The sequence below is a fragment of the Panulirus ornatus genome, chromosome 2, assembly GCF_036320965.1.
Source record: "Panulirus ornatus isolate Po-2019 chromosome 2, ASM3632096v1, whole genome shotgun sequence".
NCBI lineage: Eukaryota > Metazoa > Arthropoda > Malacostraca > Decapoda > Palinuridae > Panulirus > Panulirus ornatus.
The window spans coordinates 70,651,136-70,672,151 of NC_092225.1; the positions used below are offsets into that span (position 1 = coordinate 70,651,136).

Genomic DNA, 21,016 nt, shown 5'->3' on the forward strand with positions numbered 1-21,016 from the left:
TGCATGATGGAGGTTTAGTTCCATTTCTTATGAAATTTGAGACCCTGGCACTGATAGGTGGAAAATGGCATTGTTATATACTGATAACCAAGGGAAAAAGAAAACTATGAAGATGAAAGACATGCTTAGCATGAAGAAATGACTGAAAAATGACTGGATGACAAACTGATGGTAACGAGAGTCACCAATTCATGAAAATCTGATGTATGAACACCAATTCTTACAAATGAAGCTCCCACATACAATCATTCATACTTATGAACAGCAAGGCTGCTTAGACGTGCATTTTTTCATTAAAAAAATGCTTAGCATAATGTTTTACTGACTATAAGTATTCAAGAATATAATATTACATTATCACAGGCAGGCATCGATATTCACTCTACATGTTAAGCAAAAGTCACAATTTCTTTATATATTTTCTGGCTTATGAATGAGGTATAAGTATGTAATCCAATCAAAAGTTGGGGACTCCCAGAATAGAACGTTTAACATGAGAAGAATACATGCTCGTACTTATTGGCATTTAACAACTAACTTTTAATGTGCTATAACTTGTAGGTCATCAATCTTGTTTTTTTATCTAGATCTAAACAGCTTAGGATAAAAGCAGATACACCAAAAAAAGAGAACACACTGTGAGAAATGTCAAAAGTCAGAAGTATTCCAGCTGACGATGGTAGGCTAATCATTTCTGATTAACTGTAGTACACAGATAATCTGTGCAAGAATGAAAAGATCAATGGAGACTTTGTCTTCATCCTGATAACTTGATCTAATGCGCACATGTGAAAGATGAGGATGTACCATATTTACGAAAAACATACGCCACCCTCTACTGTCAGCCACAGGGTGTGTTCTGGACAAGATTTTAGAGGGTATACAGGAAAGTTTCCAATACCAACATATTACGGACCACACTATCATGTGATGGACTCATACAAAGATGAGAGGGACTGATACATCATCATTACACCATCTTGTCTCCACATATACTAGCATGGATATGGAGAGCACTATTTGTGATACACCAGTTGGAAGAGTTCATTTCAAGCTCAGATTTATACATATGGTAAAATAAGACATTAAGAGTGCAGAGAGACTCAACACAAAAGTGTGGAGATATAACTAAGGAACTACACAAAGCTTAACTCATCTTTATGATAACACAGATTGGGAAATGTGTTGAGATGTTCTGTGAAATCTACAAAGGAGGAGGAGAGGCATGGATACCTTAAGCCTCTAATACGGAGGAAATAGCAAGAAAGAGGAAGGAATGGTTCATTAAAAGATATCATAAAGCAAAGGAGCGACTACAGTAGGAAAAAAGAAGAATAACAGAGAAATATTGTGGACAGGGATGGCAAAAATCCGAAACTTTTTCTATAAATTCATAAGTTGTCAGTTAAGGAGCAGCTAAGGGATTCTGGTAAATAAATGGTAAAGGATTATGTAAGGATGTGTGAGGAACTGATGAACAAGTTCAAAAGTGTTTTCACAGTGGAAAACACTATATAGCCAACAACACTGAGACAGAATGGGGAAGGAGGTTTTGGAAATCAGTGACAATAGTTAAAAAGTCAAATAGTCCAACAGGTCAGCACACACTTGGGACTGTGCAAAAAACTTTTAATATCTCATGACATCTTTAACCTCGCAAACGCGGGAGACAGCGACAAAGTATAAAAAAAAAAAAAAAAAAAAAAATCTTTAACCTATACAAAGTTTCTGCAACAGCCAGATAAGTCTGGTTTCACCAACATATGACACTGCTGAATATCTTTAATAATAAGTGATTTTTGAAGAAATAGAGGTAAACAAAGAATATTTCATCAGACACTGAGAGTCAGCCCATTAAATTGACCAAGATGGTAATGCCACCATGGTAAAGATTTTCTATTGCTGGGTTTCAAAGTTAAGTGAGAGAGAGAAAAAAGAATAGTGTGGATTAATATATCATATCATTTTAGCTAGTTAGATAAAATAGTACTACACTGTTTTTAGTGAATTCTAATCAAAGTCAGAAAAGAATATCCTTTAGCAACATTCTGAAAGGGTAAGAGAGATGTGTGGAAATAAAAAAAGTGTGTGAGAGCAGAAGATGGTGTTTTGTAATGGTTTGGACATATGGAGAGAATGAATGAGGGAAGACTTGCAAAGAGGATATATGTGTCAGAGAAGAAGGGAACAAGGAGAAGCAGAAGACCAAATTGGAGGTAGAAGGATAGAGTGAAAAAGATTTTGAGCAACTGGGGCCTGAGCATACAAGAGGGTGAGAGGCGTGCAAAGAATCCAGTGAATTGGAACAATGTGGTATACCGGGGTCGATGTGATGTCAATGGACTGAACCAAGGCATGTGAAGCATCTGGAGTAAATCATGGAAAGGTCTGTGGGGCCTGGGTGTAGATTGGGAGCTGTGGTTTTGGTGCATTACACGACATCTAGAAACTGAGTGAGAATGAAGAGAAGTTACATAGATAAACAGACCTAAGCGGTCTGGCTTTCACACTACTGAGAGAGAGAGAGAGAAAGAGAGAGAGAGAGAGAGAGAGAGAGAGAGAGAGAGAGAGAGAGAGAGAGAGAGAGAGAGAGAGAGAGAGAGAGAGAGAGAGAGAGAGAGTTTAGTCACTAATAGACAAATTGTGGGTATTATCGACTCCAACTGCTTGTGGTTACACCACAAGTGAAAAGACACATACAATAAGGGTATATGATTGTCTGTTGATGAAATGGAGTACAGTCTCATCGAGGAACTTCTTACTCAAATGGAGTCCATTATCATTTCCCTGCTAATGGAAGTGGTTCACCCTTCAAGCTGCAAAAGCCCCCTCATTGAAAAGGGTCCTACAGTTATAATCATAATAATGACAAACACTGTAGAAGATATATAATCTTATTAGCTGTAATCAATTTCATTGCAAATTCACTGAAAAGTGTGTAACATTAGCATGAGCCATGCAAAAATCAATTAAATATGAGACTTGCCAATGACATATGATGAAATGCTAAAATGCCTTTCTAACTTTTCTTAACGACAAGCAATATGTATTTACTTACATTGTTTGCATTTCTGCAGGTGGGAAAGGAGTCATGCACTGAAAAGCTTTGCTTACCAACACTCCTGGTAGGTTGATATTGAGCTGGCTGGTTGGAGGCCTGGATAAGTTTGGCCATGGAGCCAGTGGAGCCCGTGGAGAGCGTCGAGGTGGTGGACAGCGAGAGGTGGTTTGGGGTCCGGCCAAGGGTCGCCTTTTTCTTCTCTATGACCTCCTCCTCACCCTCCGATCGCGTTCCCACTTCGTCCTTTCCGCCATCGCTCTTGGTGGTGGAGTCACTGAGTTCGTCTGGTGGTGGGAGAGGACGCGGAGTGAGCTGTAGACCGCAGGTGAGTTCCTTCAGGATAACACTGTTCTTCTTGAATATTTTTTTCACACACAGTATGTTACAACGGCCTTGAGCTCACTCGAGTCACGGGTCATAATGTCATATTCCCTCCCTGACCCCCACCCTCACTGCTGCCGCCTGGGAGAGGCTGGCGGGCGGGACTCACCCATGCCGTCCGACACGGTCTTGCTACGTGTGCGGAAGTTGTTCTGGTCATGCCCAACCTGCGTCTCAGGCACATTGTCGTAGCTCTCCAGGTTGTCATAGTCTATGTTACCTGCTGAGTGTCGTTGCAGGGTGGCCGATTGAGCCCTGCGGGAGAAAGGGCCACTCAGGGTACAGTTGACTGACCCTTCACTTAAGAAAGCCACTCTACTACGACTAATTTCTGATGACTGCTCTCTACGGCCCAAGCTAATTAATTCCTCAGACATCTATTGTATACTTAAATAAATATCTAGAGAAACTAGAAATATTCAAAATCTTAAAAATACATGTATTGTATCATAGCTGTAATAAGTTTCAGCTTAAAAGTCAAGGAAGAGGTGTAACTAAAGTATTAGTTTTATGATAAAATATTAGTTGTGTTTTGTGAATACAGTGATACGGAATTTAAGATAAATAACTTCACCATCATCCTATGACAGATAAGCAAAAGCTAATAACAAGCACAAAACTAAAACTGATGTGCATCATGTTCAGCTATCATTGATTATACTTAATAAACATTTGCTTTACAGAGGCTAATGCTTGATCACTGGACCTAAATGAGCAATTTTACCACTTGGAACCAGTAATGCAACTAATGTTCATGTCTAGAATGTAGTTAAGCTAAAGGTATAATGAAGTAATGTGTTCTATGATAATATGAAGTTACTGACACTGCATGAATGATTCCAAGATATCAACGACTGTATAATAATAAAAATCACAAGTTTAAATTTGATAATGCTCATAAAAAGAACAAAAAAAAATTTCAAACTGACATAGGTGTTTTCTTCTTTGGTGCTGAGCGGGAAGGTTGTAAGGTGTTTGTATTTCCCTTGCTGGAGATGTTGGATGATGATGATGATGTCTTGTTAGCAGGGATGTTCATGTTTCGTACAGACTCCCGGATGATCTGACGTATAGTTTTCAGGAACGCATTTCGAAACTCTGATGTGCTGGCAAAAAAAATAAAATTATTTAAACTGTAGGTCAACATATTAATAAGTCAGGTATATACAGTTTTATGATGTACTAATCATATGGCTAAGAAATCTGGGTTGACCCAAAATCCACCAGTAGAACTCTACCATAATTATTATGTATTTATGAACTTTTTGCAAGGTCATTCAATATTTGCCTCATGTTTTCTAAAAAGAAAAAAAAAATTCAATGAAAACATCTATTTAAGTGTACATCATATGAATTCCCTTTAAAGTGTCTTGACTTTCCATGTTTCCCTACCTATCAGTATATTTTCCTTCCCTAATTACACTTGATAAGGGATCCTACTTTTTTGTTTTCCATTTCCTCTTTATAAAGACACTACCTTCACTGATACACACATACATGAACAGTCTGCCACAGCAGTAGCATCAGGGAACAAGGGACTGGAAGAAAATTATTTTTGATCACTCTTCAGACTCATCTTTCTTATAGGTTACTACGGAAGAATAAGTAAACATGTCCCACGATTATCCATAAAGTATATATTCACAGGAACAGAAGTATAGTAGCTGATAAATAAAAGCAGGGTCTTAAGAAAGGAGCATAAACACTTCTAACAGAATGGCAAGTGATGTTCATAATATCCATCATCTTCGTTATCTTAACCATACACAAACAAAATGGAAAACAAGTATCACATTGGTATGTAAGGTTTGTATTTAAGAGAATAGGGAAAATTAGTGAGAAAAGAGAGAGTAAGAAGACAGACAATAGAAATGATCAATCCAAACTGACAACTGACAGGTCAGTATTCCATCATAAAGCTGGAGAGATCTAATTTGTAATCATGAGCAATGAAGCAAAAAAATTATTATCACTAGACATTTGGGAGAGCATATCATAGTCATTAGGACTGTGCAAACCAGGCAATTAAGATTCTGTAAGCCAGAGAAGGAAAATAGACTTCTCATACTAAGCTTGGTAAAACCTGTTTTCTGATCCCAAGACAGCTTGGCTTGGGTAAGTCTGTTGTCTTATCCCTATACAGCTTGTCCCTATATTAAAATTGGCAAAAATAACTACAATGGGCATAAAAATGAAGATAGAGAAAAAAATAGGCAACATTCCTGAGATCCCTGGGGATAGGGGTGAAAGAATACTTCCCACGCATTCCTTGCGTGTCGTAGAAGGCGACTAGAGGGGACGCGAGCGGGTGGCCAGAAATCCTCCCCTCCTTGTATTTTTTAACTTTCTAAAATGGGAAGGCTCAGACTGGGGTGTCTAAATGTGTGTGGATGTAACCAAGATGTGAAAAAAGGAGAGATAGGTAGTATGTTTGAGGAAAGGAACCTGGATGTTTTGGCTCTGAGTGAAACGAAGCTCAAGGGTAAAGGGGAAGAGTGGTTTGGGAATGTCTTGGCAGTAAAGTCAGGGGTTAGTGAGAGGACAAGAGCAAGGGAAGGAGTAGCAGTACTCCTGAAATAGGAGTTGTGGGAGTATGTGATAGAACGTAAGAAAGTAAATTCTCGATTAATATGGGTAAAACTGAAAGTTGACGGAGAGAGATGGGTGATTATTGGTGCATATGCACCTGGGAATGAGAAGAAAGATCATGAGAGGCAAGTGTTTTGGGAGCAGCTGAATGAGTGTGTTAGTGGTTTTGATGCACGAGACCGGGTTATAGTGATGGGTGATTTGAATGCAAAGGTGAGTAATGTGGCAGTTGAGGGAATAATTGGTATACATGGGGTGTTCAGTGTTGTAAATGGAAATGGTGAAGAGCTTGTAGATTTATGTGCTGAAAAAGGACTGGTGATTGGGAATACCTGGTTTAAAAAGCGAGATATACATAAGTATACGTATGTAAGTAGGAGAGATGGCCAGAGAGCGTTATTGGATTACGTGTTAATTGACAGGCGTGCGAAAGAGAGACTTTTGGATGTTAATGTGCTGAGAGGTGCAACTGGAGGGATGTCTGATCATTATCTTGTGGAGGCTAAGGTGAAGATTTGTATGGGTTTTCAGAAAAGAAGAGTGAATGTTGGGGTGAAGAGGGTGGTGAGAGTAAGTGAGCTTGGGAAGGAGACTTGTGTGAGGAAGTACCAGGAGAGACTGAGTACAGAATGGAAAAAGGTGAGAACAATGGAAGTGAGGGGAGTGGAGGAGGAATGGGATGTATTTAGGGAATCGGTGATGGATTGCGCAAAAGATGCTTGTGGCATGAGAAGAGTGGGAGGTGGGTTGATTAGAAAGGGTAGTGAGTGGTGGGATGAAGAAGTAAGATTATTAGTGAAAGAGAAGAGAGAGGCATTTGGACGATTTTTGCAGGGAAAAAATGCAATTGAGTGGGAGATGTATAAAAGAAAGAGACAGGAGGTCAAGAGAAAGGTGCAAGAGGTGAAAAAGAGGGCAAATGAGAGTTGGGGTGAGAGAGTATCATTAAATTTTAGGGAGAATAAAAAGATGTTCTGGAAGGAGGTAAATAAAGTGCGTAAGACAAAGGAGCAAATGGGAACTTCAGTGAAGGGCGCTAATGGGGAGGTGATAACAAGTAGTGGTGATGTGAGAAGGAGATGAAGTGAGTGTTTTGAAGGTTTGTTGAATGTGTTTGATGATAGAGTGGCAGATATAGGGTGTTTTGGTCGAGGTGGTGTGCAAAGTGAGAGGGTTAGGGAAAATGATTTGGTAAACAGAGAAGAGGTAGTAAAAGCTTTGTGGAAGATGAAAGCCGGCAAGGCAGCAGGATTGGATGGTATTGCAGTGGAATTTATTAAAAAAGGGGGTGACTGTGTTATTGACTGGTTGGTAAGGTTATTTAATGTATGTATGACTCATGGTGAGGTGCCTGAGGATTGGCGGAATGCGTGCATAGTGCCATTGTACAAAGGCAAAGGGGATAAGAGTGAGTGCTCAAATTACAGAGGTATAAGTTTGTTGAGTATTCCTAGTAAATTATATGGGAGGGTATTGATTGAGAGGGTGAAGGCATGTACAGAGCATCAGATTGGGGAAGAGCAGTGTGGTTTCAGAAGTGGTAGAGGATGTGTGGATCAGGTGTTTGCTTTGAAGAATGTATGTGAGAGATACTTAGAAAAGCAAATGGATTTGTATGTAGCATTTATGGATCTGGAGAAGGCATATGATAAAGTTGATAGAGATGCTCTGTGGAAGGTATTAAGAATATATGGTGTGGGAGGCAAGTTGTTAGAAGCAGTGAAAGGTTTTTATCGAGGATGTAAGGCATGTGTACGTGTAGGAAGAGAGGAAAGTGATTGGTTCTCAGTGAATGTAGGTTTGCGGCAGGGGTGTGTGATGTCTCCATGGTTGTTTAATTTGTTTATGGATGGGGTTGTTAGGGAGATAAATGCAAGAGTTTTGGAGAGGGGCGAGTATGAAGTCTGTTGGGGATGAGAGAGCTTGGGAAGTGAGTCAGTTGTTGTTCGCTGATGATACAGCGCTGGTGGCTGATTCATGTGAGAAACTGCAGAAGCTGGTGACTGAGTTTGGTAAAGTGTGTGAAAGACGAAAGTTAAGAGTAAATGTGAATAAGAGCAAGGTTATTAGGTATAGTAGGGTTGAGGGTCAAGTCAATTGGGAGGTAAGTTTGAATGGAGAAAAACTGGAGGAAGTAAAGTGTTTTAGATATCTGGGAGTGGATCTGGCAGCGGATGGAAGCGGAAGTGGATCATAGGGTGGGGGAGGGGGCGAAAATCCTGGGAGCCTTGAAGAATGTGTGGAAGTCGAGAACATTATCTCGGTAAGCAAAAATGGGTATTTTTGAAGGAATAGTGGTTCCAACAATGTTGTATGGTTGCGAGGCGTGGGCTATGGATAGAGTTGTGCGCAGGAGGATGGATGTGCTGGAAATGAGATGTTTGAGGACAATGTGTGGTGTGAGGTGGTTTGATCGAGTAAGTAACGTAAGGGTAAGAGAGATGTGTGGAAATAAAAAGAGCGTGGTTGAGAGAGCAGAAGAGGGTGTTTTGAAATGGTTTGGGCACATGGAGAGAATGAGTGAGGAACGATTGACCAAGAGGATATATGTGTCGGAGGTGGAGGGAACGAGGAGAAGTGGGAGACCAAATTGGAGGTGGAAAGATGGAGTGAAAAAGATTTTGTGTGATCGGGGCCTGAAAATGCAGGAGGGTGAAAGGAGGGCAAGGAATAGAGTGAATTGGATCGATGTGGTATACCGAGGTTGACATGCTGTCAGTGGATTGAATCAGGGCATGTGAAGCGTCTGGGGTAAACCATGGAAAGCTGTGTAGGTATGTATATTTGCGTGTCTGGACGTATGTATATACATGTGCATGCGGGTGGGTTGGGCCATTTCTTTCGTCTGTTTCCTTGCGCTACCTCGCAAACGCGGGAGACAGCGGCAAAAAAAAAAAAAAAAAAAAAAAAATTCCTGAGATAAGGAATGAAGTTACTGAGGGAGGATGCATTCATATGAAATTAAAGTGACTGAATTCTGAGGGCCTTTCCAGAGAGAGTAAAGATGCAAGTGGGGTGATCTGAAACTAGCAAGCTGATAGCAGTTAAAAAAGCTTATGTTTGTAATGTATCACCCGCAGTACAGCGTGAAGAAATCAAAGAACATTGCTAGGGGCCTTGAAAATCCCAGAGAGCAATAAGTGAGCAAACTAAAATAATACTGTGATGGGGAATGCCTACAAAATAAAAAGCAGAGATCTATGTGTTAAAGAAACCTAGGTGTTAACAATGTGCCTTATCTGTTATCAGAGCTGAACATCAGGTCACTTGGAAAAAAAAGCAAACTGTCAGCTGACAAATACTAAAATCACATTCAAGTACAGTCAGCAAACAAAGTATCATTACCCATGGGTTCGATGGACTTTGAAACTAGCAATGTTATTCCAGTCATGTTAGTAAGGTAATAAACTTCTGAATATTTATTGTACTCCTCATGAATTATAAATCCCTTCCTCTAGACAGAAGCCTTGAAATAATACAATAATCTATTAAGAATTGTTTGCTTATCAAAAATGAAAAAACAAGTGTAGTTTATTACAACTTTTGAAAAAAAAAAAAAAAAAAAAAGCAAGCACCACTCAAAATAAGGTTTTCATGTGAAAATATGGTTTCCATTGTGACAGGTTTTAATTTTGGAACAAATTCTACTGATCACTTGTCTGGCAGCATGGTACGTTCTTTAAGTCAATTGACATAATTTGCTGCCTATACCCCATGGCACTGAGAATGGAAGGATGCAACTTCTGCTTGCTGCCCTTGTGTTTAGTGATATTTTCATTATATAAGTACTGGGTGATAATTTTTCTCCACCAGTAACTGACTATGGGTCCTAAGTTGTCTCAGAAAGGAAAGGCCCTATTCTTGCGTGGAAGCAAGAAAGTGTGTCTAAAAGTGAGATTTCAAGATGTACAGACAGGGCAAGTTCACCATCCTGACACTTTGGTCTTTCCTCTAATGTCATCCCTCCCAGAAATGCTGGGTCTGGTTGGCCTAGGAAAACCAGTAACGTAATTGATAACCTGAAAGCGATGGTTTTGTGAACATCTCGCGCTTCATCAGGCAATCAGTCACCTTACTGATATCAGCATCTTATATAAATAATTCATATACTCCATCCTAAACTATGCCTCATCAAACCAGTCTTCCTCCCTCTTGAGAGCAAATATAATGGTTGAAAACCTAACAAAACAAAACAATCAATGGCTGACTAAAAACCACAAACACACAACACCTTCACATTGAAACAAAGATCATTCCAATGCAATCCAACCTCAATACACTTGGCATTTAATTCTATGCAGCACTAAACCTCTTCCACCCAAACCACTTATCCATAACTAACCAACAAGAAAATAGAAATACAGAAGTAAAATAAATAGAAATAAAAAACTTACCCCTGCCAAACACTTCTGCAACCTCTACTCACTGATCCCCTCAACCCCAACAAACATTACAATGACAAAACACAAACAAACTGAAACAACTTTAAAAGCACTAAACATCCAATCTCTTTAGTCATAAACTCTAACCCACTAGACATATATCCATCAGAAGCCACGTTTCCCAGACAAACAGGTCAAACTTCCCCATCTGCACTCTGGATATCACAGATCCATACAACACTATGAACAAAGTAATATATCCCAATACCCTTCATGCCCATAGTTCAATTATTATAACGAAGAAACCATACAATTATTACTCAATTACCCTGCATTCTACCCAAACAGACATGCACACACCACTACACTTTATGACCTATGGTCCTACATGTGGATGTGGCCAGCTTCCTGACTGCTGTAGGACCCTCGTGAAGACAGAAAGGACTCCTTGGGCAGGAAGTGTATGTATGCATGTATATATATTTATTTATATTCATTTATTATACTTTGTTGCTGTCTCCTGCGTTAGCAAGGTAGCATAAGGAAACAGATGAAAGAATGGCCCAACCCACCCACATACGCATGTATATACATACATGTCCACACATGCACATATACATATATATACACACACAGACATATACATGTACATAATTCATACTCTCTGCCCTTAATCATTCCCATCCCCACCCCCCAACATATGAAATGACAACCCCCTTCCCCTGCATGTGCGCGAGGTAGCACTAGGAAAAGACAACAAAGGCCACATTTGTTCACACTCAGTCTCTCACTGTCATGTGTAATACACCGAAACCATAGCTCCCTTTCCACATCCAGGCCCCACAAAGCTTTACATGGTTTACCTCAGATGCTTCACATGCCCTGGTTCAATCCACTGACAGCACATCCACTCCAGTTTACCACATTGTTCCAATTCACTCTATCCCTTGCATGCCTTTCCCCCTCCTGTATAATCATTCAGGCCCTGATCCCTCAAAATCTTTTTCACTCCATCCTTCCACCTCCAATTTGGTCTCCCACTTCTCGTTCCTTCCACCTCTGACACATACATCCTCTTTGTCAATCTTTCCTCACTCAATCTCTCCAGATGACCAAACCATTTCAATACACCATCTTACATCTCTCTTACCCTTTCATTACTTACTCGATCAAACAACCTCACACCATATTGTCCTCAAACATCTCATTTCCAACACATCCACCCTCCTCTGCACAACCCTATCTACAGCACATGCCTTATAACCATATGACATTGTTGGAACCACTATTCCTTCAAACATACCCATTTTTGCTCTCTGAGATAATGTTCTTGCCTTCCACACATTCTTCAATGCTCCCAGAACCTTCGCCCCCTCCCACACCCTGAGACTCACTTCCGCTTCCATGGTTCCATCTGCTGCTAAATCCACTCCCAGATATCTAAAACACTATACTTCCTCCAGTTTTTCTCCATTCAAATTCACCTCCCAACTGACTTATCCTTCAACCCTACTGAACCTAACAACCTTGCTCTTATTCACATTTACTCTCAGCTTTCTTTTTTCACATACTTTACCAAACTCAGTCACCAGCTTCTGCAGTTTCTGACCCAAATCAGCCATCAGCGCTGTATCATCAGCAAACAACATCTGACTCACTTCCCAAGCCCTCTCATCTACAACAGACTGCATACTTGCCCCTCTCTCCAAAACTCTTGCATTCACCTTCCAAACAACCCCATCCAAAAACAATATATATATATATATATATATATATATATATATATTCCCTGGGGATAGGGGAGAAAGAATACTTCCCACGTATTCCCTGCGTGTCGTAGAAGGCGACTAAAAGGGGAGGGAGCGGGGGGCTGGAAATCCTCCCCTCTCGTTTTTTTTTTTTTAAATTTTCCAAAAGAAGGAACAGAGAATTGGGCCAGGTGAGGGTATTCCCTCAAAGGCCCAGTCCTCTGTTCTTAACGCTACCTCGCTAATGCGGGAGGTGGCGAGTAGTTTGAAAGAAAAAAAAAAGAAAGAAAGAATATATATATATATATATATATATATATATATATATATATATATATATATATATATATATATATATATATATATCTTTCTTTCTTTCAAACTATTCGCCATTTCCCGCATTAGCGAGGTAGCGTTAAGAACAGAGGACTGGGCCTTGAGGGAATACCCTCACCTGGCCCAAATCTCTGTTCCTTCTTTTGAAAAAAAAAAAAAAAAAAAAAAAAAAAAAAAGAGAGAGGGGAGGATTTCCAGCCCCCCGCTCCCTCCCCTTTTAGTCGCCTTCTACGACACGCAGGGAATACGTGGGAAGTATTCTTTCTCCCCTATCCCCAGGGATAATATATATATATATATATATATATATATATATATATATATATATATATATATATATATATATATATATCTTTCTTTCATACTATTCGCCATATATATATATATATATATATATATATATATATATATATATATATATATATATATATATATATATATCTTTCATACTATTCGCCATTTCCCACGATAGCGAGGTAGCGTTAAGAACAGAGGACTGGGTCTTTGAGGGAATATCCTCACCTGGCCCTCTTCTCTGTTCCTTCTTTTGGAAAAAAAAAAAAAAAAATATATATATATATATATATATATATATATATATATATATATTTTTTTTTTGCCGGTCTCCCGCGTTTGCGAGGTAGCGCAAGGAAACAGACGAAAGAAATGGCCCAACCCACCCCCATACATATGTATATACATACACGTCCACACACGCAAATATACATACCTACACAGTTTTCCATGGTTTACCCCAGACGCTTCACATGCCCTGATTCAATCCACTGACAGCACGTCAACCCCGGTATACCACATCAATCCAATTCACTCTATTCCTTGCCCTCCTTTCACCCTCCTGCATGTTCAGGCCCCGATCACACAAAATCTTTTTCACTCCATCTTTCCACCTCCAATTTGGTCTCCCACTTTTCCTCGTTCCCTCCACCTCCGACACATATATCCTCTTGGTCAATCTTTCCTCACTCATTCTCTTCATGTGCCCAAACCATTTCAAAACACCCTCTTCTGCTCTCTCAACCACGCTCTTTTTATTTCCACACATCTCTCTTACCCTTACGTTACTTACTCGATCAAACCACCTCACACCACACATTGTCCTCAAACATCTCATTTCCAGCACATCCATCCTCCTGCGCACAACTCTATCCATAGCCCACGCCTCGCAACCATACAAAATTGTTGGAACCACTATTCCTTCAAACATACCCATTTTTGCTTTCCGAGATAATGTTCTCGACTTCCACACATTCTTCAAGGCTCCCAGGATTTTCGCCCCCTCCCCCACCCTATGATCCACTTCCGCTTCCATCCGCTGCCAGATCCACTCCCAGATATCTAAAACACTTTACTTCCTCCAGTTTTTCTCCATTCAAACTTACCTCCCAATTGACTTGACCCTCAACCCTACTGTACCTAATTACCTTGCTCTTATTTACATTTTCTCTTAACTTTCTTCTTTCACACACTTTACTAAACTCAGTCACCAGCTTCTGCAGTTTCTCACATGAATCAGCCACCAGCGCTGTATCATCAGCGAACAACAACTGACTCGCTTCCCAAGCTCTCTCATCCACAACAGACTTCATACTTGCCCCTCTTTCCAAAACTCTTGCATTCACCTCCCTAACAACCCCATCCATAAACAAATTAAACAACCATGGAGACATCACACACCCCTGCCGCAAACCTACATTCACTGAGAACCAATCACTTTCCTCTCTTCCTACACGTGCACATGCCTTACATCCTCGATAAAAACCTTTCACTGCTTCTAACAACTTGCCTCCCACACCATATATTCTTAATACCTTCCACAGAGCATCTCTATCAACTCTATCATATGCCTTCTCCAGATCCATAAATGCTACATACAAATCCATTTGCTTTTCTAAGTATTTCTCACATACATTCTTCAAAGCAAACACCTGATCCACACATCCTCTACCACTTCTGAAACCACACTGCTCTTCCCCAATCTGATGCTCTGTACATGCCTTCACCCTCTCAATCAATACCCTCCCATATAATTTACCAGGAATACTCAACAAACTTATACCTCTGAAATATGAGCACTCACTCTTATCCCCTTTGCCTTTGTACAATGGCACTATGCACGCATTCCGCCAATCCTCACCATGAGTCATACATACATCAAATAACCTTACCAACCAGTCAATAATACAGTCACCCCCTTTTTTAATAAATTCCACTGCAATACCATCCAATCCTGCTGCCTTGCCGGCTTTCATCTTCTGCAAAGCTTTTACTATCTCTTCTCTGTTTACCAAATCATTTTCCCTAACCCTCTCACTTTGCACACCACCTCGACCAAAACACCCTATATCTGCCACTCTATCATCAAACACATTCAACAAACCTTCAAAATACTCACTCCATCTCTTTCTCACATCACCACTACTTGTTATCACCTCCCCATTTGCACCCTTCACTGAAGTTCCCATTTGCTCCCTTGTCTTACACACTTTATTTCCCTCCTTCCAGAACATCTTTTTATTCTCCCTAAAATTTAATGATACTCTCTCACCCCAACTCTCATTTGCCCTCTTTTTCACCTCTTGCACCTTTCTCTTGACCTCCTGTCTCTTTCTTTTATACATCTCCCACTCAATTGCATTTTTTCCCTGCAAAAATCGTCCAAATGCCTCTCTCTTCTCTTTCACTAATAATCTTACTTCTTCATCCCACCACTCACTACCCTTTCTAACCAACCCACCTCCCACTCTTCTCATGCCACAAGCATCTTTTGCGCAATCCATCACCGATTCCCTAAATACATCCCATTTCTCCCCCACTCCCCTTACTTCCATTGTTCTCACCTTTTTCCATTCTGTACTCAGTCTCTCCTGGTACTTCCTCACACAAGTCTCCTTCCCAAGCTCACTTACTCTCACCACCCTCTTCACCCCAACATTCACTCTTCTTTTCTGAAAACCCATACAAATCTTCACCTTAGCCTCCACAAGATAATGATCAGACATCCCTCCAGTTGCACCTCTCTTTCGCGCGCCTGTCAATTAACACGTAATCCAATAACGCTCTCTGGCCATCTCTCCTACTTACATACGTATACTTATGTACATCTCGCTTTTTAAACCAGGTATTCCCAATCACTAGTCCTTTTTCAGCACTTAAATCTACAAGCTCTTCACCATTTCCATTTACAACACTGAACACCCCATGTATACCAATTATTCCCTCAACTGCCACATTACTCACCTTTGCATTCAAATCACCCATCACTATAACCCAGTCTCGTGCATCAAAACCACTAACACACTCATTCAGCTGCTCCCAAAACACTTGCCTCTCATGATCTTTCTTCTCATGCCCAGGTGCATATGCACCAATAATCACCCATCTCTCTCCATCAACTTTCAGTTCTACCCATATTAATCGAGAATTTACTTTCTTACATTCTATCACATACTCCCACAACTCCTGTTTCAGGAGTACTGCTACTCCTTCCCTTGCTCTTGTCCTCTCACTAACCCCTGACTTTACTGCCAAGACATTCCCAAACCACTCTTCCCCTTTACCCTTGAGCTTTGTTTCACTAAGAGCCAAAACATCTAGGTTCCTTTCCTCAAACATACTACCTATCTCTCCTTTTTTCACATCTTGGTTACATCCACACACATTTAGACACCCCAGTCTGAGCCTTTGAGGAGGATGAGCACTCCCCGCGTGACTCCTTCTTCTGTTTCCCAATTTTAGAAAGTTAAAAAATACAAGGAGGGGAGGATTTCTGGCACCCCGGCTCCCGTCCCCTCTAGTCGCCTTCTACGACACACATATATAAAGTGTTTTAGATATCTGGGAGTGGATCTGGCAGCGGATGGAACCATGCAAGCGGAAGTGGATCATAGGGTGGGGGAGGGGGTGAAAATCCTGGGAGCCTTGAAGAATGTGTGGAAGTCGAGAACATTATCTCGGAAAGCAAAAATGGGTATGTTTGAAGGAATAGTGGTTCCAACAATGTTGTATGGTTGCGAGGCGTGGGCTATGGATAGAGTTGTGCGCAGGAGGATGGATGTGCTGGAAATGAGATGTTTGAGGACAATGTGTGGTGTGAGGTGGTTTGATCGAGTAAGTAACGTAAGGGTAAGAGAGATGTGTGGAAATAAAAAGAGCATGGTTGAGAGAGCAGAAGAGGGTGTTTTGAAATGGTTTGGGCACATGGAGAGAATGAGTGAGGAAAGATTGACCAAGAGGATATATGTGTCGGAGGTGGAGGGAACGAGATGTGGGAGACCAAATTGGAGGTGGAAAGATGGAGTGAAAAAGATTTTGTGTGATCGGGGCCTGAACATGCAGGAGGGTGAAAGGAGGGCAAGGAATAGTGTGAGTTGGATCAATGTGGTATACCGGGGTTGACGTGCTGTCAGTGGATTATATATATTATATTATATATATATATATATATATATATATATATATATATATATATATATATTTTTTTTTTCTTTTCATACTATTTGCCATTTCCCGTGTTAGCGAGGTAGCGTTAAGAACGCAGAACTGGGCCTTAGAGCGAATATCCTCACCTGACCCACTTCTCTGTTTCTTCTTTTGGAAAACAAAAAAAAACGAGAGGGGAGGATTTCCAGCCACCCGCTCCCTCCCCTTTTAGTCGCCTTCTACGACACGCACAAAACATTCCACAGTTTACCTCAGACGCTTCACATGCCCTGGTTCAATCCATTTTTCTTTATATTGTTCACATCTGTCAGCCCTAGGAACCATTATAGATTTTTTTAGTTTATTACATAAGGTAAAAAGTTCTTTTTGTAATGAAAGACAATGTCTTTTTAGTCAGAAAAATACCCTGGAGTATTACCTGCCTTTTTTTGTTGTTTTTCTTCATAAATCTGCTTTAAAATGTCTGTAGGTCATACCTTTCATGCTGAATAAACTTCTGGGGTCAGCTAGTTCTCATTCAATCATTAAAATCAGAAATTAACCCTCAAAGTAATCGAATTTACAATAATTTCGTAAAAGTATGCTTCATATTTAGTGGAAAGAAATATTTTATTGTTATATTCCAATTTCCAAACAAGAAAGTTTTTTTTTAGCATGAAAGATACTGTGAACTAGTTGTATATCTGTTGTCATTCCTTATCAGAAATTAGATTTGCTTTAGAATTTATGTATTAATTATATTCTTAATGCTGAAGAATATATACTTATCATATTATTCATTATACTTATATTTTTTTTCATACATACTCGTAATTCCCTGCATTAGTGAGGTAGTATTAAGAACAGAGGACTGAGCCTAAGACGGAAAATCCTCATTTGGCCCCCTTCTCTGTTCATTCTTCTGGAAAAGTTGAAACATCAGTGGAGGATTTCCAGCTCCCCGCTCCCTCCCATTTTATGACAAGCAGGGAATACATGGGAAGTAGTCTTTGTCCCCCATCCCCAGGTAGTGGAAGTGAGTCCGGTTATATCCATTCTTTAGATGTCATATGTAATGCACCAAAACCACAGCTCCCTATCCACAACCAGAACCCACAGATCTTCCCATGTTGACCCCAGTATATCACATCATTCCAATTCAGTCTATCCTGTGCAAGCTTTCCACCCTCTTGCATGTTTAGGCTCCAATTGCTCAAATCTTTTTCATACCATCCTTCCATCTCCATCTCCAACTTGGTCTCCCCAGTCTTCTTGTTCCCTCCACTTCTGACACATATATCCTCTTTGTCATTTATTCTCTCCATACTGCCAAACAATTCAGCACACTCTAGCTCTTTCAACCACACATTTTTTATAACCTCATCGTCTCTTACCTTTTCATTACTCTGTCAATCAAACCACCTCAAACCACATATTGTCCATAAATATCTTATTTCCAACACATCCACCCTCTTCTGCAATTGTCAGAAAAGTAAGATATCAACCCTTACTGAAATAAAAGCACAAGTAGCAGATAAAAGAACATGACATTTCTACTGTCAATGACCATGAAACACTGGAAATAAAAAAAAATTCAGAAGTACTATGAAGGGACTATGGACATTTTCCATGGAAATATTCTTATGCAGTAGGTAATAGCTGGTAGGCAGCCACCAATGAGGGAGGCATATTACCGATACTACTCTTATCAGGAAGGTAATTAGTGACAGCTGCATAGTAAGCAGCAATTCATTAGTTGTAAAGCTGCACTTTCATGACCAAAGGAGCTGTCTTTTCTGTCTGTCTCACCAACACATGGACTTGCTGGCATTCTGTCCACATACATAGTCTCTTCCTGTCACACATAACACTTAATGACACTTAACTCACACAGCTTATTTTTCATTAACTCTTAAAGAGTTTTTTTTGGTGAGAGTTAGCCCTGCCTTTTATCAAAATGGCAGGAGCAATAGATAGTAGTAGTAGGTAGGAACATTAGACAGGAACATTATGTGGGAGTATTAGGTAGAAGTAGGTTGGAACATGAGGAAAGAACATCTTGAAGTAGTAGTTGGGAGGGACATTAGGTGGAAGCCTCTGAATATACAGCACTAGTGTTGCCCTCTGCTAGTCCCCTGTTAAGGGTGAGGTACTAAAGGCTAAGAAGCAACACTGGGCATCAGAGAAATAGATAAATAGACAAACAGATAGACAGATGGAGAGATAGGTAGATGGATTGATAAACAGATGGGCAGACAGATAGCCAGATACTCAGATGCAGATGTAACTGAAAATGAAATTGTTTGAGTGAGTTTCAACAGATTTAAGAGAGTAATGTCCATCTAAACTCTACAAAACTATTCTATGCTTCTCATATGGTAAAACAAAACAGATGTTAAAGTGCGCAACATACCTATTAGATAAATGGTAGACCTTTTCAGATCGTCGCTGAAGCTGGCTCTTCAGGTGAATAAGTTCCCACAGAAAGTGGGAATCCATGTCCTTCATTGATGAAGCACGGACCTGAACTTCTGTTACAGGAATCAACACTTGGTACCTAATAATTTCCACCTCAGATGAACTGTTTTTCCCTGGAGCTCCCTAAGGGCAAATTATATTGTAATGTACATTGGATAACAACACACATTATGTAAAATCAATAATTCATTTATGCAAAAGTTGTATCATCACAGAGTGTAGTCAGAGTTGTTTTCATTATCTTAGCACAACAAACGAACAAAACACCAGTCACTTACTACACCACTAACCATCAACTTTTTCTTCTGTCTTAGTCTCTCTTTACAGAGGAAGACAACAGCTGTCTTAAAAACAAAGCACATAGCATGGAGTTCCAATCCCTTCTTTATTTTTCCTAAGAAGTCCGAGATATTAAGCCACTCAACTCCTCCATAATACAGAAGATCCCCAGGAGACAGGTCGACTGGCTGTGGGAGGTGCGGATCACGTGAGATCCTAGGTTCCTACATTGAACACAAATGATATAAATTTGCTTTGAACCATTAATTATAATCACCTAATCAAGGCATTCCAGGATTGAAGGGTGTCTTGGAGAGTTCATCATTAAAATCCATCTACTGGTTATTGTATGTCATGTTACACAAATGTATCAATACACAGTCCTCGAACAAGGGAGCAATGAAAACTCACTTGTTTGCAGGATTTTTGATGCTGACGGAATAAATGGTCAAATATTGCGCCATATTCCTCATGGATCCGTTGCATTTCGTTGATATGCTCTGCTACCTTCTCCATTACTTTGAGCGCCTCTGTTATTACAAACAAGATGCAAAATCAGACCCAGTGACTCACACTCAAGTCACATAAGCCAATCCATAATTATCTGGGTGTAAAACTTTTAAAACCAAGGGTAAGAAAAAAAAAGGGGGAGGGGAAACTTAAAAACATTCATTATCCAACTTTACTAAAAGCAGGTAAATTGCATCTGGCCAGTTGGCACCTTAAATACTTAACTATTTTGATATGGCTGACATTTATGGATAACTGCAAATTAATAGAAAAGCAAAGGAATTTATGAGAATGATGTAGTGTCTATATCCATATATGTCACACTACAGTAATACAAAAGGCCAGATAGCTGTTCTCATATCTCACGCAGGACAGATTAAGTGATACAAGTTATTTACAGCACAAAAAGTGTGGGGTGGGGATCTAAGGTAAAAAATAAGCTCTTGACAAATGCAATGAAAAGAAAGGCTCATTAGACTACCATTAAAAATTTCAGACACATTAGTGTTGCACATGCAATGGTGGGTAAGCCATCTTAAAGTAACAAATAATAAACTGATTCACACTTAAATAAAATACTGAACATACAGCTACATATGTGGTCACTTTTAGCATGACAAAACCAAAGTGGTTATCAAACAGAATATACTTCTACTACAGAACTTTTTTTTTTTTCCATATTTGATTGCCATTTCCTGTATCAGTGAGGTAGCACTAAGAAAGACCACATTCGGTTGTATCCCATTCTCTGTCATGTGTAATGCACTGAAACCACAGCTCCCTATTCACAACCAGGCTCCATAAACCTTTCT

At 39.9% G+C, this 21,016-nt stretch overlaps 1 protein-coding gene across 10 annotated transcripts in view; it reads right to left on the bottom strand.

Moving 5' to 3' along the window:
• The window catches only part of sif (still life), a 1,536,257-nt gene that overhangs the window by 78,564 nt on the left and 1,436,677 nt on the right, over window positions 1-21,016 (bottom strand). For 7 of the 10 annotated variants that reach the window (XM_071677265.1, XM_071677235.1, XM_071677256.1 and 4 more), the window contains 6 exons: window positions 20,106-20,224; window positions 19,694-19,918; window positions 19,351-19,538; window positions 4,372-4,548; window positions 3,552-3,697; window positions 3,115-3,345 (listed from right to left, as the gene is read on the bottom strand). In XM_071677265.1, the coding sequence (XP_071533366.1) occupies window positions 3,115-3,345; window positions 3,552-3,697; window positions 4,372-4,548; window positions 19,351-19,538; window positions 19,694-19,918; window positions 20,106-20,224 (1,086 nt within the window). The remainder of the gene's footprint in view (window positions 1-3,114; window positions 3,346-3,551; window positions 3,698-4,371; window positions 4,549-19,350; window positions 19,539-19,693; window positions 19,919-20,105; window positions 20,225-21,016) is intronic. The other 3 variants (XM_071677222.1, XM_071677217.1, XM_071677210.1) reach the window with 3 other exon arrangements.